The sequence below is a fragment of the Acinonyx jubatus genome, chromosome B2 (genome assembly GCF_027475565.1).
Source record: "Acinonyx jubatus isolate Ajub_Pintada_27869175 chromosome B2, VMU_Ajub_asm_v1.0, whole genome shotgun sequence".
NCBI lineage: Eukaryota > Metazoa > Chordata > Mammalia > Carnivora > Felidae > Acinonyx > Acinonyx jubatus.
Genome location: NC_069385.1, coordinates 19,145,737 through 19,172,208, shown reverse-complemented (window position 1 = coordinate 19,172,208; position 26,472 = coordinate 19,145,737). Strand labels below are relative to the sequence as shown.

Here is a 26,472-nt window from a genome sequence, read left to right as displayed (position 1 = left end):
TATTAGTGCCTAGTTCTCTAGACTTGGTGATACTCCTAGGAATTCCCTTAAATTTTAGGATCTCCTAAGACCTCTACATCCTAAGAATCCTGAAAACAAAAAAGTAGATGATTAGTTTCAAACCTTTCATTTGAAATCCAGGAGAAAAGGAAACTAGTATCAAAGATGATAGAAATATACGACATTGGTTTTGCAGTTTTAAGTTTATCCAAATTTTTATCTTTTTATGTAAGAATGGTACTTTTTTTTCTTTTTAACTGTTTGAGAGTAAGTAGTTGACATACTGCTCAGTCACCCCCAAATATTCCAGTATCTATTTCTTACAAATAAGAACATTCTCCTGTATCACCACCTTTTGCTTTTTATCAAAAGGGTCTATATGCAGATTACATTTAGTTGTCATGTTTCTTCAGTGTCTTTCCAACTGGAACAGTTCTTGAGCCTTTTCTTGATTTTCATAACTGACAAATTTTGAATATTATAGGTTAGTTATTTTATAGAACATGCCTGCATTTAATTTTGTCTGATGTTTTTTCATGCTTAGATTCAGATTGCACTCTCTCAAAAGGTTTGCTTTCTTTTTGCTGCCTTCCAAGTGGAAGTTGTGTTTGATTTGTCCACATTGATGGTATCTTATACCTTGGTCCCTTGATTAAACTTCTGTTAGAGCTCTCTATTACAGCATTCGTTTTCCCTTTGAAATTGATAACTATTTTAACTTGTAATCAGTAAATATTTTGATTTGAAGGCAGTACTTTGAGACTGTATCAACATACTGTTCCTCCTCAAAATTATACCCTCTGTTTTTAGCACCCATTGTTGTTTCTTGGCTGGATTAACTTTACTGTGATAATTGCCAAATGTTGACTTTCTTGTTTAATCTTGATCCCTTTTTATGCCAAAATCTTAGCTCTTTGAGAGCAGATTTTCAGAAGTGGCATAAAGTTTCTATAGAGTTTGTAGTATCTTAGCAAAGTCACTAGCTAAAATTATTTTTAAATGAATAAGACAGAATATTTGTAGTAATATGTTCTTTTCAAAATTAGAATCCAAATAAAGTGTAAATAAGTTTTTTTCTGTGGCAGGTGTGAAAAAGTAGGATGGCATTTATTGCATATAATAGCAGTCTAAAAATGTATATGATCAGAAGTACTCTCAATAAAATATGAATTATTTTCAATAGTAATAATGTTTACTGCTTATTGCTAAGGGTAGGTAACCTACCAGAGTTAAGTTTATGTTAATAACTGATTTCAGTGACAAAACTAAATACATTTTTATACATTAAACTAGAAAAATGTGTTTTTCATGCTGTAACAAGGTGTCATATATTCCATATATAACCATACTTGTGGTGTATAATTTGGGTGTGCTAAATGTCTGCTTTGATGGATTGAAATTTAGGGTTATTTTCTCATTAGTGTCTTCTGTTGTGGTCTCTTGCTTTTACTTTCTAACAGTTATGGTAAATTACTTTAAATATACTAGACTTAAAATTTTGTCCATTTTGATTTTTTTTATATTTAAACCCATTTAATGGTTGGGTATCTTCTTCTTAAAAAGCATTTGTAAGCATTACCTTGATAGTCAGGAAATGATTGTACTTTAAGACTTCTGCCAGTACTTTTATTACATGATGTTCAAGGTAAGGAATAGCTTGAGTTGTCCTTGAAGAATTTGTTCAGAAGACGTAATCAATCTAACATGGGGTTTTAAAGTCAGAAGATTTGTGGTCAAGCCCTGGTTCCCTAGTTTCTACGTCTGTGGCCTTTGGGAAGTCAGTTAATATTTCTGAACCTCAACATCCTCAATTTTAAATGGGGATAATAAATGAATTTAGCCTTCTGACATGGTTGTTGTGGGGATTATTTTTACTTAAATTCAGCAAATATTGGGGCTACCATGTGATAGGCACTGTTCTATATCCTGGATCAAATAAACAAAATATAAGTGAAAGTACCTGAAAACTGTGATGTGCTATACATATGTGATTATAATAATTATAAATCTGGGTCTGGTATTTATTTGATAGGATAGTACCAAAAGATTTTTAGATTAGAGTATTGTTCCCCAAAATATATTTCACAATACAAATTTTTCTTACGTTAATGAATTTTTTGGTGAAAAAGCATGTTATAGTTGAAGATTAGGAAATGCTGAATTAAAATTGAGCATTTTCTTCACTGTAATACTTCATAACCTTTAATGTGTGCTATGAATTTCTAAGAGTATATATGTATATACACGTACACACATATAGGTACATCCCTATATATATTATTTATACGGTTTACAAATGCATTTATTTTATGTGGCTTTACACAAACTTATTTGACTTTAGTATCTTTTATTTGGAGGACATCTTGTGGTTCTCTAGTGTTCTATGAAATACACTTTGGGGAATGATGGGCTTGAACTATAACTGAATCGTAAGATAGTTCTCCAAATGTGTTAGCTATTATGTTTACAAATGCATTTATTTTATGTGGCTTTACACAAACTTATTTGACTTTAGTATCTTTTATTTGGAGGACATCTTGTGGTTCTCTAGTGTTCTATGAAATACACTTTGGGGAATGATGGGCTTGAACTATAACTGAATCGTAAGATAGTTCTCCAAATGTGTTAGCTATTATGTTCCAGTTACCCTTGGATGATATCTTTCATAGCTAAAGTTGTTTGCCGGACTCTTCTTCTGAGGGGCACAGCTGTTATCTAGATAGTAACGATCAGATGTCCAGTAAAGGAAAATAATTTGAATTCATTTAAGATAATTTTTTGATATAATGTTGGATAACTTTACAATGCATATAAAGATGGTTGATAGTTACATTTTTTCAGAAAGTTTTCATTCGTGTGTCTGAAATACTTAACAGGTGATTTTTGACTAAAACAGTGATAGCTCCCTTTAATCTAGTTTTTATGAATTGCAGAGAACATTTCTTTGGCAATCAGACAACCTGGAATGTAACTCTAGCTTTGCTATGTGTGAAATAACTTTGTGGAGGTAATTACTATTTTCTGGGACTTAGTGTCATCTAAGGTGAACAAGGTGATTTTTTAAGGTGTAAAGTTTTGTGAATCTGTGGAAATAAAGCAGTATTTGTTCCATCTACTGACTGCAAAGTCATTTCATCTTGGTGGGCTATAAATGCTGTATTTCATATGGTAAGCCTAAGGGTGAGTTCTGCTTTTCTCTTTTTACCTGTCTGTCTCCTAGGACAGACAAGCTTTCATAATTTAGGAGGGAAGAACTTGATAGTCCTGGAATGGCTCACATATTTACCCTGAAGTAATCATAATGATTCTATGATTTGCTGGTTCAGGGCACCACAGGATCTCCCCTCTAATACTGGGTATGTGTGTGTCAATCAGAGTGAGATTTTTCTGATTGTCACCTTCATCAAAATCAGATGATTCTCAAAGGAGATAGACGTGATAGATGGTTAAAATCAATAGATGTCCATTAAAGGACATGATATTTTAAAATTTATTTCCTAAAGCTTATTAATTGGTACAGTCTAATCTACTTATTAAGAAATAAACCAAGGTTGGGAAACTTTAATTCTGTTAAGTGTCACTGAAGAGAAAATAAAATCTTACATAAGTAAAAGTCAATACAGTATCTTAAAGATATGACATGCAAAAAATTGTATTAGTCTACCTTTAAGATTCACCTGAAGCATAAAACATTCAATAAATAATAAAACCATACTACAGTTCTTTATATAGTTCATTACAAAGTTTTGCTCAGTTTATGAATTTGAAAGGACTTACCAGACTCCACAGAGCATATGCAAATAAAGCTTTTATTTCAAGGCAAAAGATATCATCCTGCAGCAGGAGAAACATAATGCAGGTAAGCATTCTGAGAGACGTCCCATATCCAAGCTCCCACAGGCACTTACATGTACACAAGGATCGTGCTGAGTCTCCCTCCAACCACCATCTGACTTCTGAGGAACTCAATTTACCCTTTCAGTGATCAAGCCAGTCTTGCCAAACCAATTAGGCCCATTGCCAGCCATCAGTAAAACTGTTACACTCGGGATTACCAGGGGAGTTTTGGGGCATTTTGGAACTTGAACAAGCATATCATAACTCTCATTGCCCTTGGCCAAGAGTCAAACTACATATTCAGATATCTCCAGTCCAGCTGGGGTGTCTTCACTCTCATTAAAGAAAGAACACCCTCCCCATTTCAGACTAGTATTGTTAACGGTGTGATTCTCCAGTTGGAATCATTTTATTTTCTAGAACATCACCGTCCAATAGAAATGTAATGCAAGCTGCATGTGTAGTTTTAAATTTATTAGTAACTATACCAGTAACTGTTGAAAAAGGTCAAATTAGTTTTAATAATGTTTGAGATATTTCACATTCTTTTTTTATACAAACTTGAGATATTTCACATTCTTTTTTTATACTCTTTGAAATATATGTACTTTACAATTATACCACATCTTGGACTAGCCACATTTTAGGTGTTCAGTAGCCGTGTATGAGTGGTGGCTACCACGGTGGACTTTGTGATGGAGACCTAAATGATTTTACAATGAGAAACAAAATCTATATTTTGGAAATACTACTTTGATGGCAGTGCATCAGTTGAGCTGACGGCAGAAGAGGGAGACCAATTAAGAAGCTTTTATAAACAATAAATAATGAAGATTTCAATTGTGACAACAAATGGGAAGAAACGACATACGTGAATACAATTCTGGAATTTAATCTACAGGGCTTAGACCAATTCTTTGTGGCTGGGTGGTTTACAGGAATGGGGAGCAGGGCATAGTAAGAGATAAGAAATCAGATGTGACAAGGAGGTTTATATGATTTATTAAGTTGTTTTATAATTAACCAGCTCTTTTCAACAACTTATCAAGGCAGTTCACAGGTATTTGAACAAGCACAAGCTGAATAAGCACAGATTTTTGCTGCTCAGGTGACATAGCAAGTAAGAAGTAAAATGACACCTAGTGGTGAAATCAGGTGATCCTCTAAACATCCTGTATATGTGCTGTATTAAATCTTATGCCTTGTTACTTACTTGATTTAGAAAATGGTTAATCTAGGATTACAGATGAATAATTTTTTCTGTAATGAAGCAATGATTGGTGACATAATTTTTAAAATCTGAGTTGGAAAAAAAAAAAAAACAAAACAGACTATGCTGATCAAAAGGACTCATTAATGTCCACACAAGATTAATGAAGAAAGGTGACTATAAAAACTGCAACATTTTTGACTTAGGGAGATAAATGAAACTACTCTGTAGCATCCTTATAGGGGTGGGAAAAAAAGTTTACTTGTAAAGAAATAAAAATCAGACTGGCTTTAAACTTCATTATAAGTTTAAATGCTGGACATGGTGGAACAACATGGAAGACTATTGAGCAAGACAAAAGCTAAGAATTTTGTACCTAGCCATGTTTTGTGCATGACATATAAAAGCTCCAACTTGTAAGGATTCAGTAGATACACCACCCAATGTCCTTCTTTAAAACTCATCCTAGCCACTGAAAGAGTGGTGGTGAATATTGAAATAAATTAAATTGAGTTACAGTTCAATAATTGTTTACTTCATGAAGCAAAATGTATACAAAAGTAACCTTTGAGAAAATAAATATAAAATTTATGTCTGCATTCTCAAGTTTTATCAGTCTGACACTTTCATTAGAACTTTGGGGGGTAGAAGGAGAATAAAGGCCTGATGCTGGCTGTCAGAGCAGACATTTAACTTACTGAAAGGCCCTATGTTTCTGAACATACTGAAATAGTGGTTAAAATTCTGTGTTCCTTGTACAGTGTGAGGGACTAATTTTCAGATCTAGGTGTCCTTTTTTCTACCTTTCTTTTTTTCTCAATTCCCCTTCCCCACTCAGTAAACCAGTCTTCTCTCCTAGCAGCCCTTTCCAGTCCCTCGGTCTGGTGTTCTGCTTACTTTGTCACTGGCCACTTGGTTTTTGTAAATTAGGATGCCAGAGGTTCAAGTTTCATTACATTGTCATTTCATACAAAGAGGGGAAGAGATGATTCCCTGGGATCTTGAGGCAGGATTAGATGCTCTGATACCAGTTGGCAGGTGTGTATTTATAAAAATTTAATGTAATAAGGGTGACATTTTGAATCCGTGGGAAAGCTATGATGGTTCAATAAATAGTGCTGGTAGGTGCATACCTCTATCACAACGCTTCAAATTGTACACTTTAAATCTGTTCACTTTGCTGTCTGGCAAATACAGCTCAAAAGAACTATAAAAATAGCTCTGAAATTGTTAGAGGAAAAATACTTTCCCTGTGCCAAAATAAACTTCAGAAAATAATGAAATGTAATGAGTGAGACTGTAAAGCAATTATAAGATACTGCAAAAAGAAATTTAAATGATGTGGGGGCAGGGAAGAACTTCCTAATAAGCGTGAAACCAAGGAAGGGAAACCAAGGATCCCATAAATGTGATCGTATCTTGCCAGTCCCTTCTCCCTCAGCCTTTCCCCATGTTAGCAGCCCAGTCCCCTTTCCTGTCCTACTAGGTACACTGTCAAAAATCTTACAGGTGTTCTTCCAAAATAAATATACTTCTAAAATTATATATATTAGTACATGTATATATGTAAATATGAGGGTTTGGGCATTGTTTTGCAAAAAACAGAATTATATTAGTCTTTTTTGTATGTTTTCCGAATCCAGCGTACTTGAGGAAAGTCTCTTCGTGTCATCTGGCAAAGTTCTAATTCCTTCATCTTAATAGTCATGTAATAGCCAATTGTTTGTGTCCCAGTTTTTCCCAGTGTTCAGCCATTCCAAAATAATGGACGTTCACTTTATTTTCAGTTCTTGAAAATACGCTACAAGTTATGTTGTTATTACCATCTTGTACATATTTGGTGGGTATTGGTCCTTTTGTTTTTATGGAATAAATGCTTAGGAGTAGAATTGCTGTTCCTAAGGGTTAGAGTTTTAAGTATTTTTTTAAAAAAATGTGAATGTTTATTTTTGAAAGAGAGAGAGGGAGAGAGACAGAGCATGAGTCGGGGAGGGCAGAGACAGAGGGAGACACAGAATCCAAAGCAGGCTCCAGGCTCTGAGCTGTCAGCACAGAGCCTGATGTTGGGCTCAAACTCCCTAACCGCGAGGTCATGACCTGAGCTGAAGTCAGCCGCTTAACCAACTGAGCCACCCAGGCGCCCTATAAGTATTTCTACTTTTAATTAATGTTCTCAGGCTGCCTTTCAAAGAGACTATATCCATTACACATTTCCTTCAGCCATGTATGAGTACTTCTTTTACAACATTCCTGCTAACAGTAGACATTATAGCCCATTTTACTTCTGCATTTTCCTTTTTTTTTTTTTTTTAACTTCCTCTTTGCTCAAGGTTTCAAAATCAATCAGAGTGACTTCCTTCTTTCCTAGGAATTTTCTGAACATGCACATGACCTTGCACCTGTATACAACCTTTTAGTCCTAGCATATGTCTAGTTTTTCAGGATTTTCCTTAAATTCTTGCCCAGGCTCTTACTTGACACACCTGAAACCACAGCCTTAGGCAACTGTGATACCACCAGCAAATTGTTATTATATCTGTGCTGCCCTGCAGGTATGAGACCTTCTGTCTCCCTAAGCTGATGTCTGTGTCAAATGAAATTGCCACGATATCTTGGGAATAGTTTCCAGGGAGCTGTGAGTTGGGACAAAATATCAATGATTGTGGTCTAACAAAGCTGGTTTTGATGGAATTGCGAAATTTCAACCCTCTGTGATGGCATGTATTATTGCTTTTTCCTGTTTGCCCAGTCACTGAGCTGGGGAGTGAGGAGGATGCGAATAGCCTTTCATCAGAACATCCCCCCCCCCCGCCTTCCACCCCGAGGTTCCATCATTCTGTTGGGTAGACAATGTTCCACTTGTTTTGTGACTTCACAGTTCTGAAGTGGTTAACTTTAGTTGCTAGTATTTCAATTTTTGTGGGAGAGCGAGTTCACAGAGGTCCTTACTTTGTCATTCTGGAAGTCACCTTCCTTTCCTAGTTTTCCTTAGCTTATTCATAGGTAGTGAGCCGACCATGTGAACTTTAAGGTCATTTTGTGCAAATCCAAGAAAAGCTGTTGGAATTCTAATTACATTAAATTTGTGAATTAATTTTGGAAGAATTGGCATTTTAAGATTTTTAGTTTTCTTAACTGGACACATGATTAAGACTGATAGACTTGATTATTTAAATGTATACTTTTGTGCAGTTTTTTAAATTTTCTAAGAATTCAGTTGTAAATGAGTCTAGGAAAAATACCTGTAATATATGATGGATATAGTGTTAATGACCTTTGATTAGCATTTTTAAATGTAAAGAAGGTAAGATATAAGCATAGGTAAAGGACATAAGGTATTTTTCAAAGAAGATATACAGATGACCAGAAAGGCAAAGAATACCCAGTTAGAGATTAAAACAACACAGATTAAAATGAGATACCCTTTCCACTTAACAAAAACAAAACAAAAGAAAACATTGTTTGCGAAGAGTGTGGCAAACTATGTTCTTACACTGCTGTTGGATGTATGAATTGGTATAACCTGTTTGGAATACAGTTTGACCCACATATCCCTTTTCCTAAGAATTAATCCTTAGGAAAAATCATCAATTTACACACTCATTAAATAGTAACTGAGTGCCCACTTTATGCCAAATAATGTTTGTCACCAGGAATACATCAACAGAAACACATACACACTTAAAACCTTTGCCTTCATGGCATTTACATTCTTGTTGGTGAGGCAAACAAGAATACAATTTAAACAAAGTTTATTAGAATGAGCAGGTGTGCCAAGAGGCAGGGGGAAGGTGGGAGAGAAGTATGGGGTAGAGGCATGTGTTTGGGATCTCCCAAGAATATTACAATAATGTTGAGAATGATTAATCTCTAAGAAGGGGAATATGTTTTATTTGCTTTATATTTTTCTGTGTTGTTTCTACAGTGAATATGTAGAAATAGCAGAAAGAAAACTTTTTTTAAAATAATAAAATTCTTTCACAGTATGAGTTTCTGACATTTTATAGAGCTTGGTTTATTTTAGCAGTCTCTTCAGACATTACAGTGGATGGATCCTACTTTAGAATAAATATAAATGAAGTTATTAGCATAGGGTTTAATTTTGCAACCTGTCACCCTTGGGTAAAATATGGCTTAATTTATTTTTTTAAATCTAGCTATTTTAAAACTTGAATTCATTTACAAAATTGAAATTCCGTTTGCTTATCTGTAATTAAGAACATTGGAAAGGCTATCAATGTCTCTTTTCAAGAATTTTGTCACATAAATGTACTAAGTTACTCATTTACTTTGCGGCACTGAATTTCAAACAGTAAAAATTACTTGATCATTTTAAATATTTTATATTGAAAACTTCTTTCAAAATTGTTTAAAAATGTTTCATGGTTGGTTTCATTATACTTTACTTTCATTTTATATATTAACTATCAATTTAAGAATTTAGAGTAATTTAGAATTTTAGAATTTAATGCAGGAAAATATATTTTAGGAAAACAGTTAAAGGATGGGAAGAAGCCAGAACCATGCAAACCTATCCTCAAGGTGGAATTCAAAACGACTAGATCTGGGTAAGATTTTACTTCATTGCCAATGTTCATTGTATATAATTACTAAAATAGCACTAAAGGCTATTTTATCATTATGTTTTAAAGCCTACTTTAGAATGTTCTAGCCCAGTCTTAAATTTTATGCATGCTTTATTTAATGAAATAACTAAAATTGGTAAATTTAGGATAAAGTATTTCTTTGTATTCTCTTTGTCTTCGGTAGTTTTGTAATGTATCTTGGAAAGTTTGAATAATCTTTCTTGTTAAACATTATACATTCAGTTCAGTTACTCTTTAGCAACAATGGTTGTTACTATTCACTACTATTCAGTGTTCACTACTGAAAACTGGAACAAGCAGTGAAAAAATATTTAAAACTTAACCTATTTATACTATATATGTTAATTATGAAAGTTATGTGTGTTTTTCACAAATTAAATCTCATCATGAGAATATTTGGCAAATACAAAAACACATACGGTTTAAATATTAAAGGAAGTTTGTCAGTTGTATTTTGTATTTCTTATATGTACCAGATGTTTAAATGTATAATAAAGGGAAAAATTATAAATGTTTGCTAGAAAATTCCACCTCATTAACCCCTGAAAGAAGCCTTTTATTTATGTTCTAGTTCCCCAGGAAGAGTGTGTGGTTTTATTTATCATAGCTATGTAAGGGAGTGAATTTTTTTTTTCAATATATGAAATTTATTGTCAAATTGGTTTCCATACAACACCCAGTGCTCATCCCAAAAGGTGCCCTCCTCAATACCCATCACCCACCCTCCCCTCCCTCCCATCCCCCATCAACCCTCGGTTTGTTCTCAGTTTTTAACAGTCTCTTATGCTTTGGCTCTCTCCCACTCTAACCTCTTTTTTTTTTTTTTTCCTTCCCCTCCCCCATGGGTTTCTGTTAAGTTTCTCAAGATCCACATAAGAGTGAAAACATATGGTATCTGTCTTTCTCTGTATGACTTATTTCACTTAGCATCACACTCTCCAGTTCCATCCACGTTGCTACAAAGGGCCATATTTCGTTCTTTCTCATTGCCACGTAGTACTCCATTGTGTATATAAACCACAATTTCTTTATCCATTCATCAGTTGATGGACATTTAGGCTCTTTCCACAATTTGGCTATTGTTGAGAGTGCTGCTATAAACATTGGGGTACAAGTGCCCCTATGCATCAGCACTCCTGTATCCCTTGGGTAAATTCCTAGCAGTGCTATTCCTGGGTCATAGGGTAGGTCTATTTTTAATTTTCTGAGGAACCTCCACACTACTTTCCAGAGTGGCTGCACCAATTTGCATTCCCACCAATAGTGCAAGAGGGTTCCCGTTTCTCCACATCCTCGCCAGCATCTATAGTCTCCTGATTTGTTCATTTTGGCCACTCTGACCGGCGTGAGGTGATATCTGAGTGTGGTTTTGATTTGTATTTCCCTGATAAGGAGCGACGTTGAACATCTTTTTATGTGCCTGTTGGCCATCCAGATGTCTTCTTTAGAGAAGTGTCTATTCATGTTTTCTGCCCATTTGTTCACTGGGTTATTTGTTTTTCGGGTGTGGAGTTTGGTGAGCTCTTTATAGGTTTTGGATACTAGCATGTAAGGGAGTGAATTTATGTAGTGTATACAGAGCATTGGTTCTCAAATTGTGGTCCTTGGAAAAGCAGTATTAGCTGAGACCTTGTTAGAAATGCAAATTCTCAGACTCTTCCCCACACCTTCTGGATCAGAAACTATCTGTGGGTGGAGCCAACCAATCTGTATTTTAATTAGACTGAGAGGAGATTCTGATGCATGGAAATTTAGAACCCTGGCATATGTTTTCTTTTTTAAGTTTATGTATTTTGAGAGAGAGGAAGAGCACACAGGGGTAGGGGCAGAGAGAAAGAGAGACAGAATCCCAAGCAGGCTCTGCACCATCAGCACAGATTCCAGTGTGGGGCTTGATCTCACAAACCGTGACATCATGACCTGAGCCGAGATGATGACCTGAGCCGAGATCAAGAGTTGGATGCTTAACTGCCTACGCCACCCCGGTGCCCCAGTTTTTAAATACCAGCTTATAACCACTGGTTGTTATAACTGTGGTCCGCTTACCTCGATTTACTCGTCTTCTAATCATATTCATTTTAGCCCTATTCTCATTTGAGGAAGACGGTGGCTGAAGAATCATAAGGTTGCTGTTACTTGTCCTTGATACTCATCAGCCTTCCTGTGGGATTCGGAAGATACACTGGTTCCAACAAGAGGTTGAATGAACTCCAAAAGGAATGGCATCTGTTTAATTGACTGTGGCATCCCTCACTGTGTGACCTTTGGCATAGAGTTTTTTGACTTCTTGGAACTTCAGTTTTCTCATTTATTACATGAATATGATAATAGGTCAAAAGGTGGTTGTGACGAATTAAGTGAGAGATAGTCATGTATTGAAAGCATTTCACAGAGTGCCTGGTACATAACAAACTTCCTATGAATAGTTGCTCTTATTGTTACTAGAAAACTTCCTACTACCAACTGTCCTACTGCCTACTACCAAATTGTTTGCATAATTTGTCCTATGGCAAAGGAATGTAAGGAAAGGCAATGACAGCAAAAACAAAAACAAAGTGTGTGGGGTGAACCAGAAAAAAACCTGTGTTTATAGTTTACAATACAACATCAAATGAATTGTCTACACATTGAAATTAACCATGCCTGTTGTCTACTGATTGGAAACAAAGGCGAATGTCCAGGGAGGATTTTTTTTTTTCTTTGTGCTTTACTGTTTTCAATTTTTTTTAAGCTTATCTATTTTGAGAGAGAGAGAGAGAGAAGAGGGAGGGAGGGAGAGAGAGAGAGAGAGAGAGAGAGAGAGAGAGAGAGAGAGAACACAAACAGGGGAAGGGCAGAGAGAGTGGTAGGGAGAGAATCCCAAGCAGGTTTCACATCGTCAGCAAGGAGCCTGATGCGGGGCTCGAACTCACAAACTGTGAGATCATTACCTGAGCCAAAATCAAGACTCAGACGTTTAACCAACTGAGCCACCCAGGTGCCCCACCTGTTTTCAATTCTTTTATAATGATAATGTTTATGTTTCCAGTTTCTTCAGGATGGCAGCCATACTTTTTCTTAAGATCAGAAATGAAAAAAAAAGTCTCATTCCTTTGTATGCATTTGTAGATACCTGTAAATTGATCAATAGGATCACCCTCTGATAATGATCTTCACTAGCTTTACAATTTCTTTTTTCACCTGGCGTAGGACATTGGGTAAATAGGTTCTTTTTTTCACAGTGCATGGCCTCTTTGGAAACTTGAGATAGTTCCTTAGAATTCCAGTGTGCAACCAGCATTGAGAACTGCACCCCTATTCCACCTACACCAGAATCACCCTCCTTTAAGTAAGCCAGTCAGCTCTCCCCTTTTCCTGTTCCTAGCAAGTGTCTTGAGCAGCTACTACCTGAAGTTGTTTGTCAGGTTGGCAACAAGTAATATTGGCAAATTACCAGATTTTATTAGAAGAGTCATCCTTCCCTCCTCAAGATCTGCATTTTCTTCTTTTTGCCTAGAAATCATTTGAGGAGAAAGATTCTCTTTCATCCGTTATAACTCAACAATAATATCACTGCTTTGTGGATGTCTTGGCCATGTTGCCTAGATTAGGACCGCAGTAATATATTCTCAAAGCATGCTATATTTTTCCCTTCTAGAATTTTTACTTGTCATTAATGATGAAATTATTAGTTTAATGCATGTGTTCCCTCTTAAATATTCAGCTCAGTGAAAGCATGGGACATACCTGTCTCAGTCCTAATTGCCCTAGCATAGTGTTACTGAATATGAGGAAGAAGAACATAGGCCGGTGTTTCGAAAAGTGTATCCATGAAGAATTAACTGTTATAGATCAGTAATAACATATAATTTGTTTCTGAAGCAAAGGTACACTCTGACAAAAAATGGAATCACGATGTTGTATCTGACTTTTGTTTCCTAGTAAAATAAAAGCATATGTTGCACCAGGAGAGAGCAGATTTTTCCCCTAACATAGTGAATGGTGACAGTATAATTAATAGAACATTTTAATAGCACTTTTATTAAAAATATGGAACTATTCTTTACATGGCCAGTTCTTAATCCAAAGTTAAATGTGAAGTCAATTCTGTTGAAGTTGGTTTTTTGAAACACTGGCGTGACCCAGGTGTGGAGTGCTACAGCAGATGGTGCTCGAGCAAAGCGATTAAGGGTGTGAGCTCTGGAGCCGGCCCGCCTGGGTCCACTGCTTCCTCAGAGCCCTGCCATCTTGGGCACATCAGCTAAGTTCCCTGTGCTTGTATCTTCATCTGTAAGGCAGGAACAATAATAGTATCTGCCTTATAGAGTTGTTACGAAGATTAAATACATGAAGCACTTGGAACATACCCTTTCAACCGGTTGTCTCGCATACCTCTTGTCTCAGAACAGCATTCGATAAGCCCTGACGGGCATCTCTGATTTTGCTTTCTCAGAGCAGATGTACAAGTTGTAAGGTTGGCAAAACTATAATAAGTAAGGAGCCTCACTGATATTCTTCCCTGGATTGAGAATTCCACTCTGAGAAACATTATGACATTACATTATTTGTTTGTTTGTTTGTTTGTTTGTTTGACACACAATATTACATTAGTTTTGGTTGTACAGTGTAGTGATTCAACAACTCTGTGCATTATGCTGTGCTGGCCACAAGGGCAGCTACCGTCTGTCACCATACAACACTATTACAGTACCATTGACTGTTCCATATGCAGTAACTTGCATCCCTGCAACCTCTTCATTCTGTAACTGGAAACCTGTATCTCCCATTCCCCTTCACCCATTTTGCCCATCCCCCCTCACCCCTGATTTTTTTTGTTTTTAAATATTAGATAAGGGTGATCTACTAGTGGGTTACGACAATACTTTTGTTGGTTGTGACATCAATTTTTAACTTATGGACTAGAATAAGATATAGAGTGCACTGCAGGTTTCAGGTTAAGTATTGGTTCACATGAAACTTGTTCAACTGTATGTACTTACGTATCTGTATACTGTATCGTGAAGTAAAATGCACTTTGTACTATGACTCAAGATCATCATGTTTGAGAGCCCCTGATTTAGGGGAAATAACTGAGGCTTCGGATTTTTAGACTTAGGTTCCAAGGCCAGTTCTGCCACTCAAGTGACGGTATAATCTTTGGCAAGTTGCTTAACATCACTGAACCTCTGTCCTTACCTTGGTAAAATAGGGACAGTAATTCCCACTTAATAAAAGTGCTGTAGAGACCTGAAAGAAATAATATGTGTTTGGCCCATGGTACATGTTTGGTAAATTGTAGTTCCTTTTCTCCTTTACTTCTGCATTTTTTGTTTTGCTAATAGACTGCATAACAAGTTACAGGCAGGGCCAAATTTTCAACAACAATGAACTCTGGATAGGTTCAAGTTTTCAAACAGGTTTATTTATTTTTGAGAGACAGAGTACAAGCTGTGGAGGGACAGAGAGAGAGGGAGACACAGAATCAGAAGCAGGCTCTAGGCTCCAAGCTGTCAGCACAGAGCCCGATGCGGGGCTTGAACTCACAAACCGTGAGACCGTGACCTGAGCCAAAGTCAGATGTTTAACCGGCTGAGCCACCCAGGCACCGCAGGAGTTAGTGTCTTTTAAGGAATATGCTACCACTCAAAGAATCACCAGTTTGGGGGAGAAGCATCTCTGTTCAGTATCCTAGAAGTGATAACTATGTTATCATAGTTAAAAATGGCAGTTTAGTCACATTTGGAGAACCACATCTAAGAGATTAATTTACTCCCTTTCCTCTAACACGTACTATGGCAAACCCTTTGTGTATAGGGCCAGAGAGAATATTTTAGGCTTTGCAAGCTGGATAGGTCTCAACTGGCAGCTATCCAACTCTGCTGTTGTAGCCCAAAAGCAGCCATAGACAACTCAGAAATGAATGAATGCAGCTGTGTTCCATAAAACTTTATGTACAGACACTGAAATTTACATTTCCTTTAATTTTCATGTGTCATGATATATTCTTTTGTGTATTTGTTTCCAACTATTTAAGAATGTAAAAATCATTTTTAGTTTGTAGGCCATACAAAAACAGACAAGAGGTTATAGTTTGCTGACTCCCTTGATATGCACACATGTACATACATATAACGTATTTAAGTTTGTCTATAAGCAAACGTTGCCCCCCACCCAGTGGTGCCTGAATTCGTTTTCAAGTAGCTTAGTAGATGATTTCTTTAATTTATTTTTATTTTGGGGGGCACCTGGGTGGGTCAGTCAGTTAAGCAATCCAACTTCAGCTCAGGTCATGGTCTCGTGGTTTGTTAGTTGGAGCCCCCATAGGGCTCTGCTCTCAGCGCAGAGCCCACTTCAGATCCTCTGTCTCCCTTGCTCTCTACCCTGCCTTCCCTCCCTCATGCTCTCTGTCAAAAATAAACATTTTTAATTTTTTTATTTTTTAAATTTATTTATTTTGAAAGAGAAAGAGAGCGCTATTGGGGAAGGGGCAGAGAGAGAGGGAGAGAGAGAGAATCCTAAGCAGGTTCCACGCTGTCTGGCTATCAGCACAGAGCCTGACCCAAGGCTTGATCTCAGGAACCATTAGCTCATGACCTGAGCCTAGATCAAGAGCCGGGTGTTTAACCAATTGAGTTACCCAGTAGCCCTGATGATTTCTGTAATTAAAAAAAAAAAAAAAAAAAAGTGGTGGGGGGCACCTGGGTGGCCCAGTCAGTTGAGCATTTGACTCTTGCTTTTGGCTTAGGTCATGATCAGAGGGTTGTGAGATCCCCCATGTCGAACTCCATGCTGAGCGTGGAGCCTGCTTGGAATTGTCTCTCTCTTCCTCTCCCCACTTGTGCTTGTGTGCTTTCTCTCTCTTAAAAAAGAATTTTTTTTTATATGTGCACTAAAAGTTGTAGGATGATTGCCTGTGTGGGAATATGAAAAAAACACAGATTGTAATAAAAACTCAGGGTACATTTGTGATATTCTGGTCCTGAAAATATCTAAAAGTCTATTTCAGTAACACCCACAACTTGCTACCACTGAGTTTCCCCCACAGCTGCTAGAACTGTATCCAATGAGAGAATCCCAGCTCTCTGAAGCCCCAAAACAAACTCCCTCGTGCAAAAAGATTGTTATCCCCAGAACACAGGCTCACTCTGGTATGTTTTTTCCTTCTCAACTGTAGATTGTTTTTAACTATATATAGAGTATCCATAATCACATGCTGTGCTTACTGTGGCCAGACATTGTTCTAAGTGCTTTATACATATTTTCTTTAATTTTAGCAACCACTTTATGAGGCAGGTATGACAGATGAGGAGACTGTTACAGAGAGGTTGAGTAACTTGCCCAAAGTCATACAAATCATAAGCAGAAGACCCCAGATTTAATGAAGTCTGTACTCTTAACCACACTGTATTTCCTTTTTAATTAAACCTACTCTCTGTTCACATTAACCACAGTCCCCAAGATTATAGCTATACCTGCAGATCTGCCAGCAACAATTGCTTGGCTAAACTACCTTGAAAAAACTGAGATGAAAAAAATTTTTGGCCACAGAGCCAAAAGTCTTAGGATTAAAATAAGTTTGGAGTCCTGAAATAGACCACTGAAATTGGCAAAGTAGAAAGCCAGGATCAAAAGCAAAGTAGTAGAGAGGGGTATGCCAGGCAAAGACGAGTGAGGCTGGAAGGATCAAATGATGGGAGACTCTTCGGCCCCTCCTGCAGGGAGCAGTGCGGTTAAGCACTTGGTAAATGCTTGCTGAGTGGATGAATCATAGTAATATTCTAACTTAATTTGTGTAGTTACTCTTGAGTGGCCTATGAGCAGAAAATTCTTCAGCATAAGCTACGTTTTATAGTACTTTAATACAAAGTGTAGTGACAGATAACAGAAATGACATGAAAAATTGATAAAATATTTTTATGGTATTTCATAGGAAAAGTGCAGTTTTTTTAAAAAAAGTATAATTGGTCACAATTGTTATATTAATTTCATTTTTTGAATGGTGCTCAAACTCACAACCCCGAGATCAAGAGTCAACATGCATTTCCGACTGAGCCATCCAGGCACCTGTATTAGTTTCATTTTTAACCACTATTACTATCTTCTTCTCTGAAGTGTTTTTGGAAGTACCTATTTTAATTATAACATTAAATAAAATCTTCACAAAAGAAGCATATTAACCTATAATTCCACTATTCTAAAACAATTTTTTTTTTCTTTTCATTTTCCTTCAATCTTTTTTCAGATACATTCCTTAATTGTATTCTTAGGGCATATTCAGTCTGATATTTTTTTTTCTGCTTAACATGTCTAACGTCTTACTGGTTTTTATCAGCTTTAAAATAATTCATTGTAAAGGCTATGCACTTCACTCAGACTATTGTCCCTTTTGCTGAACATTTAGTTTTTGATATTATAATCAGGTTCTTCATATTAGAAGTAAAAATATAGTAGTGAACAGATTCTCTTTTTTGATGTTGTAGATAACTCAACAGAGTTTTTACTGTTGTACTATTTCTTTACAACAAATTTCCAGTGGTGAAATTTTGAAGATAAAAGATTTTTATGAATCTTGATAAATTCCCACATGGCTTCTTGGAAGTATCTGTGTATCCTTTTAAAGAACTGAGTATAAAATACAACAGTGTCACCAGTCTCATTAATGTGAGATGCTTTTGTGTTATTAGTTTCCTACCTTAAAAGTAAGCATTTATGCTTTTGAGTCATCTTAAATACTATAACCACAAATGTGAACTCCTAAATGAGTGCTGTTATGACAGAAAAGGCAACCTGCTGTGATAATAGGGACCTGAAGTTAAATTTGTTTTCATCTGCATACAAAGTGATGTTTCATAAAAACTTTATAACTTAATTTTTTGCAAGCAGTCATCCAGCTGAGCTTTTATGTTTTGGCAGGGACCAAAATTATTTATATGCTTATCCATGCCCCTTTATCTAGAAACTATCTGATAAATTTAACAAAAGTTAGTATATTAGTGGTTGATATTCATTTGGTAACAGTTCTTCCATTTCTGAAATCCTAAAGTAGAATTTAAGATCTTGTACCTTTTTTTTTTAACCTTGTAGTTTGTGATGTGTTTATTTGTAAAAAAAAAAAAAAAAAAAAAAGCACAGTTTCATTTCACACCTAATTGTTTTCAAAATTGTTACTTGTTGAGGCTATTCAGATATTTCTTTCTTATACTGCCTCTAGTTTATTGATCCTACTTTTTTTACTGCTGAAGTTCATTCTGAGCTTTCTAGAGTTTTTTCTTTTAGAGCTGTCCCTTCTTCATCATCTAAATTGATTCTCTGTTAATCCTTAAAGCTTTATGGCTTGTTTGAATTAATCTAAGGATAGATTTTCCATCGTTATTCATCCTAATGTATGTTGTTTTTTTTTCCATCTCTAAAATGTTTCCATTTCTGATGTGTACATAGATTAAATGTCTTATCTTAGTGATGGTTCACTGATTGTTCTGGAACTTTTACTTGACTGCTTATATACCGATGACAGCTTATATGCTTTGATTATGTTTTTCTAGAGGACAGAGATCAAATCCATTTAAGACCTTGTCTGCAGTAAATGATTTTGAAAACTTTGCAGTGTTCTTTCATAGATAAGGTTAGAAATCATACTTGTAACACTATGAACTTCATATATAGTTTATTTAATCACAAAAATCACATGACAAAGATTGCATTGAAGGTTTTGGATTTCTTGTTTGAAAATAATGCCTAACTGTTACATAAATTCTTTCATTTGTATTGGTACTAGGAAAAACAAAAAAGTAATGGGCTAGTATGAGTTGCTGTGGGACCTTATAGTTAATCCTCTATATCCTAACTAGCTTGCATTATGAAACTATAATACGCTGAAATCCCAAAGCATAATTTTTCTGAAATTTGTATGGCTAGGATAGGTCTTAAATAACTTTCTTTCTAAAAATATATCCTAGCGGAATTGTTTATTTTGGAAATTTCTTTCAAGTTGAGTATAAAAGACTACAGCTGGAGTCTCATATCTGCTTCTACAGTCTTTTGTGATAGGTCCTCTTAATGAGGCATATGAAGAAAATTCAGTTTTGCACAAATAGGTAGTTTGACTTTTTTAAAATAGATTTTTAAAAATGTTTATAATTTATTTTGAGAGAGAGAATATGCAGGCAGGGGAGAGAGGTAGAGAAAGAAGGAAACCAGGAATCCAAGCAGGCTCTGCGCTCTTAGCATGGAGCTCGATGCGTGGGGCTCAAACTCATGAACCGTGAGATCATGACCTGAGCCAGAAGCAAGAGTCTGACTGAGACTTAACTGACTGAGCCACCCAGGCACCCTTGTAGTTTGACTTTTAAAATAATGATAAATATTCCTTGATACTATACCAAAACTTACCAAGTGGTAGATTCAGCAGTGTGAGAGCTGAATCCCTTTTCAGAAAAGCGTTCCTATTCTGTTTTCTTGAAAATCCTTTGGTGTGTCAGCACTTTCAGTGCCTCTTTTCCTCTTGCATGCTTTTATAACATCATGACGCTGGTAAATTGGAAAACATTGATTGAGTGAGTCATTTGTATCTTGTAATGCTGACACATTTCATTATATATTTTCAAATCACTGATACCACCACTGATGTCATCAGGAAAGTTTTCAAGTATTGGGAAACTGTGAAATCCAGGATGGCAGATAGAAGTTCCCAAACTCTTGATTTTCACTTGAAAGGTCAGATTTTATCATTGTAAACAAATATTGTCCGTTGTTTTTCTTAAAGTAACAGATTGATTCATTTTTGAGAAAATGACTCAGTTACCTCAGCCTAAATTATAACTTGTTAGTCATCCTTTCAGCAAAAGTAATAGCAAATAGTTTAGCTCACAATTCAAACAATTGTACAAGTGGTTTTCTGGAAATAAATGTCCATTTCAGTATACAGAAGTGCTTTGTGTATGCTTTTTATTTTCTTAACACAACATTAAAAAGACATATTGGGGCACCTGCGTGACTCAGTGGGTTGAGCGTCTGACTTCGACTCAGGTCACGCTGTCACAGTTTGTGGCTTTGAGCCCCGCATCAGGCTCTGCGCTGACAGCTCGGAGTCTGGAGCTTGCTTCGGATTCTGTGTCTCCCTGTCTTTCTGCCCCTCCCCCACTTGTGCTCGCTCACGCGCTCCCTCTCTCTCTCTCTCAAAAATAAATACATTTTAAAAATTTTTTTAAAAAAGACATATTAAGGGTCAAGATTTAAAGTTAGTCATTTTATTGCTTCAACAAAGACATGAAGTGGCAGGAGAAAAAGTCTTTTCATGTATGGAAATGGGGACTAAAATGAATAGGTCCGGTTTGGCGCCACTGCTTCGATTCATGCTGAGATGCCAGGAGTTTAATCCACCTACTATTACCTTGTGCCATCGGTGCAAATATCAGCACAGTGTAAGGCAAATAATGTCTTAATATCATGATGAAAATGGCTTTATCTTCACAGTAAAGGATCCTGAAAACCCCTAGGGGTTCACAGACCACCCTCTGAGTATCACTGTTGTATACTGTAAGGCAATTTATGGAAATGTTTTGAGATTCCACATTTTTGATAACTAAAAGGATATGTCTTAAGTCTGATTACTATAACAACTTTACATAAAAATTATATCAATAAAAATAACCAAATTATATTAAAATCTTAACACTTTACTCAAATACTGTGATATGCAAACCTACTCTACTAAAGCTGTATCATTGTTTTACCTTGATCATTAAGTGAACAGGAACTTGTCTAAATATATTATGCTCCTTTATTTTTCCCCAAACTTCTATCTCTCCGTGTTAGCAAAAGAGAGTATTAGGGTTAGTCACTAGTGAAATATGGTCTGGAGATGGCTACTCTGATTCTCAGAGAGTCGTCTTAAAATTGGCAAAGGTAATATCTGAATTAGAAAGGCACTGGAATATCACCATCATGATGCTAAAGTAATAGTCACCTTCTGAGAATGTATTTTGTACCAGGCACTGTAATAAGCAACGTGTATATTGTGTTACTTAATCTTTACAATAGCTCTGTGAGGTGTCTATTACAGAAGACAAAACTGAGGCTCAGATAATCAAAATTGAAGTAAGTTGTTCAGTCCTTATAGATACAAAGTAATAGAGTTAGGATTTGAACATAGATGTCTTCTTCCAAAACTTGGGTTATGACCCATTATGCATCTCTGTATACCCTTCAGTATCATAATGAGTTATTGTTAGGCTACCATATTATCTTCCTGTTTACTCTAAAAGGTCCCTGGTGAAAACTTGTTATAACTAAGCAGTAGTTCTCTTATTAAAGAGTTGTTTTGGAGATCTGCCTCTCTACTCAGACATGCCCCACTAAAGAGTTCTGTGGTTTCTGATTTAACTTTAGAGTGTCAGGGGGTATGTATGGGGCCTTGAAGTGAGATCTTCAATGACATCTTCACATTTCCCCCTGATGATGATAGGGTAGGTTAAATGGTATCCTTAGATGGCTCAACTTTTTGTCTTCTAGACTAGTGCTACTCAGAGTATGATGCATGAATGGTTCCAGTGTGCTAACTCTCTGAGACAAAATACGTACAGAAATCAAAAGTAAGAGTATGGAAATTTGAATATCATTTGACATTACTACAACATCTGTGCACACATTTAATTGTTTTTCTTACAAAAGCACAGATTTTCAATGACTCGAAAACTTTTTTAATTAGTTCTTGACCATAGATAGTTCAAGAAGCGTTGTTTGAAACTAACATTAAAAGATTAGAAGGGTACTTTTAATTCAACTCCCTATGTTTTAAATTTTATATTCTTTTTATTTCCCAGCCCTTCAACATTTAAGTTTTTCAAACCCTTGTTCTTGATTATTCCATTTTGATTTGATAGCTCAAAAAACTTAGTAGAACTAAGAACTCATTAGTACTTTTTGAGTGTGCTTCACAGTTTGTTTTCCACTCTAACCATGTATGCAGATGAACCTATTATAATAATTAGCACATAATCAGCAAAATCTAAACTTTAAGCTTTTATGTGAAAAGTCAACAATTTGACACCAAATATGAGATCCAAGTTATATAGGTTGCTATGAAACTATTCAAATTAGATAATTAGAATTTACATTTGAAATTTGAACTGAGAATCTTAGAAATTTGATGTAGGGGTCTCATGAAAATCATATGTTCATGGGGCACTTGGGTACCTTAGTCAGTTGAGCATCCAACTTTGGTTCAGGTCACGATCTCACGGCTTGTGGGTTCAGGCCCCTCATTGAGCTCTGTGCTGACAGCTCGGAGCCTGGAGCCTGCTTTGGATTCTGTATCTCCCTCTCTCTCTGCCCCTCCCCTGCCCACACTCTGTCTCTTTCTCTCCCTCTCTCTCTCTCAAATAAGTAAACATAATTTTTTTTTTTTAATCGTGTTCATTCAACAGAAAGTTAAGCACTGGGGTTAGAGTGGTAAAGATAAGGTATTAGTTAGCTTTCAAGAGCTAAGGTATAATTCTGCTTACCAAATATATAGTTAATTGTTTTCTCTGAAATAGAATGGCATATCTCCATTTGAAAAAAGTTGGAGAAATCGATAAGGTTACTAATGTACAATTACATATGGGATAAGTTAGAGCTTAAATTTCAATTGTAAAAATATATTTAGTAGTGAATAATACAATTGGTAGTACTAATTATATAGAAAGATTATCAGAATAGCATAACAGTTAAATTTCAAACTTCGTTAGACAGCGTTTATTACCGTATCTGGCCATGGGCTCCTCCTATAGCATTTCTCGTTGTTAAGTCCTAGGACTGGTGATCAACTGAGCAATAGATTTTGTGGTATTTAAATATGTATTTGGCAGTCACTTTTTGGTCTAGATAGGGCCTGGGAATGCAGAGGTAAATTATACACTATGTGTCCTAAAGGAGCTTAGATAAATAAACATAATGACAATTCCGTGTGGTAAGTGCTGGAACACAGGAAAGGCACCCAGCTCAATCAGGGTGAGTGGGTCAGGGAAGGTTTTTCTGAGGAGATAATGATGCAAAATTATAAAATGTCCAGACACCTTTCTCTTGTGGAGGTCTTCAAAAATGATGGTCTTGAAGAGCACCCAACATCATTGAAAGAAATTCTACTCAAATTTAAAAATTTTTAGAGTCAACAGAAAGTTAGGGGAAGTATATCTCAGGCAGTAAACAAGTGCAAATGCTATTGTAATAATTTCAGCTATAGGTTACTAGGGTCAGAACAAAAGTAATTACGGGGATGAAATGGAGGAGACAAGTTCTTGAGATCCTAATAGAGAAAACAGGATGTGTTGTACAAGATTTGGAGTCATGTCCTCTATTACCATGGATTGCTTTACTCTGCTGTGGCCTCACTGGCCATTTGGTTCCTCAGGTATACCAACCTCATTCCTGACCCGGGGTCTTTGCAATGGTCATTCCTACTGCCTGGAATGTACATACATTCTTTCCCCCAACCCCAGGCTCTTTGAGTGGCTGGCTCTTCACTGTTCTGGCCCCGCTCATCTGTCATTACTTAGGGATCTTTTCTGACCACTCTTACAGTAACTGCCCTATCCCCTTCCTCACAGCCAGCCCACCATTTCACTTTGTTTTCTTTTCTTTGGAACATTGTTGCAGTGTGCTTGTTCATGTAGACTGGATGTGAGAGCACAGGAATACAGGTGCTCAAAGAAAATGGGGAATGTTATAGAACTGAGATGAGCAAACTAGTTATACAAATGGAGTTTTAGGTAGAAATACCTCCTTAAATAAAGCATGGTTCATATGGAAACCAACTTGAGCCAAACCCTTTGTCAAGGCCAGCCTGGGGGAGGTTAATCAGAAGGATAAAGGAGTTAGAAGTGTCTAGGCTCTTAAAATTTTCAATCAAAATTATAAAGTGTCCAGACACCTTTCAAATGTGCATGTCTTCAAAAATGGTCTTGAAGAGAACCCAACATCATTGAAAGAAATTCTACTCAAATTCAAATCTTAAAGTTATGAGATAAAAATTATATTATCTCCAAGCCTTATTATAACATCAAAAAAGCTAACCTTTTGTTTAAAAACAACAGTATTCTCCATCTCCATAATTCTTACTTTACCTAGAAATAATATAGATTGGTAGAAGTTTTTATGTAATTCCAAATGCCAACAAGACTCTGTATTTATATAATTTTCACTATCTTGTGTTAAAATATTTAACCTGTTTTATCATTGTATTTATGACTACTTTCTTATAAAACATTCATCTCATTAATATTTATTCTTCAAAGTTTGGTTCATTATAATGGAAAAAAATATAACCTGCAAACTTAGATGATTTTTTTTAAACAGCACATAAAATAAAAAAGGAAAAATACATCTTTAAATATATATATATATATATGCGCATTTATTGTTAGACTTGGGAAACTTTTATTATTATGAAAAAGAATATTACCTTGGTATGTCTTTGAAACTATTTCTTACTCATATTTTTTTGTTCATATGTTTTTATTCTTATTTTTTTTCGTTGTATATTTTTTCTCCTAAGTTTAGAAAAGAAGTACAGACAACTGACAAGGCCATTGAATACACACTTAGTTGCCTTTGAGGATAAACCTACCTAGTTGCCATGGTGTTATTTAATGCCATATTAACAGTTTATCTAATAAACTGGTGATTTACCTGGTCATTAATGGAAACCTAGCCAGGTTTCCATGGAAATTTTATTCTGTAATGTAGCAGAGCATCTCCCTTTTTCCTGGTTCTTATGTTATTAATACTGTTTTTTTTAAATATTTTTATATTTAGTTATATTTAGTTATATTTAGTATATTTACTAAATTACTATATTACTATATACTATATTACTATATATTAGTATATTTAGTATATATTTAATATATATTTTTATATATTTAGTTATATTTTATATTTTTTATATTTAGTTATAGATTACACACTTGTGCTACTACTCTATTAGTGGAGTTTATTCTTGTTTTGATAAAAATAAATATAATTTAGAAATTTTAATGTTTCTTTGCACATATCAAAAGAAGGAAAACTTTCACAATGGATGATAATGGTGATTTGATGATAATAGTAATAGATAACTGTTACTAGTAATAATAATACATAACTGTTACCAAAGGTGTACTGTGTTACAGACATTGACCCCAGTGCTTTGTGTATATTAATTCAGTGATTGAGGGTAGATACTTACCACTCAGACTCCATCTTATAGATGCAAAAGCTAGGCACAAAGAGGTTAAGCAGCTTGTCCAACATCACACAGAAAGTAAAGCCAGAGCTGAGATTTAATTTAAACTCAGGTAGTTTAGTCCCAGAACTAGCACTTTTTTGTTTTAAGTAATAAAATATTGCTTAATCTTATTGTCTCATTATTCACAGCCATATAACAACAAACAAGCTTCAAGTTCAATACAAGAACTAGCACTTTTAAGCACTACATGTTATTATATACTGTTTATACCAGATGTAAAGAGGAGGAAGATAGATCTACTGACCTTAGAGGAAACATTCAGAAACTACCTAAAAATCATACATGAAAAGATTCAAGAAGATCTTGTATCAAATTTTTGAAATCCTCTGTTAATGTAAATAACTTCCCCACCTATAAATGGTGAGACATGTGGCAGATCAAGAGCTCATGCCTTAGAATGCAAGGAACTCTTAGTAAACCATTAGAAGAGGATTACTAATCCAATGAAAACATGGACAAAAAACATGGATAAGCAAGACAAAGATAAATACACACAGGTCAAAACGCACAAAAAGATGCTTTGTGTTTTGCATATTTAGGAGTTTTAAAAGTGGGTCTAGATAAATCGTGAAGTA

At 35.6% G+C, this 26,472-nt stretch overlaps 1 protein-coding gene across 8 annotated transcripts in view; it reads left to right on the top strand.

Annotated features, from left to right (window-relative positions):
* The window catches only part of STXBP5 (syntaxin binding protein 5), a 163,808-nt gene that overhangs the window by 61,232 nt on the left and 76,104 nt on the right, over positions 1–26,472 (top strand). For all 8 annotated transcript variants that reach the window (XM_053222128.1, XM_053222127.1, XM_053222125.1 and 5 more), the window contains exon 9: positions 9,537–9,615. In XM_053222128.1, coding sequence (XP_053078103.1) covers positions 9,537–9,615 — 79 coding nt within the window. The remainder of the gene's footprint in view (positions 1–9,536; positions 9,616–26,472) is intronic.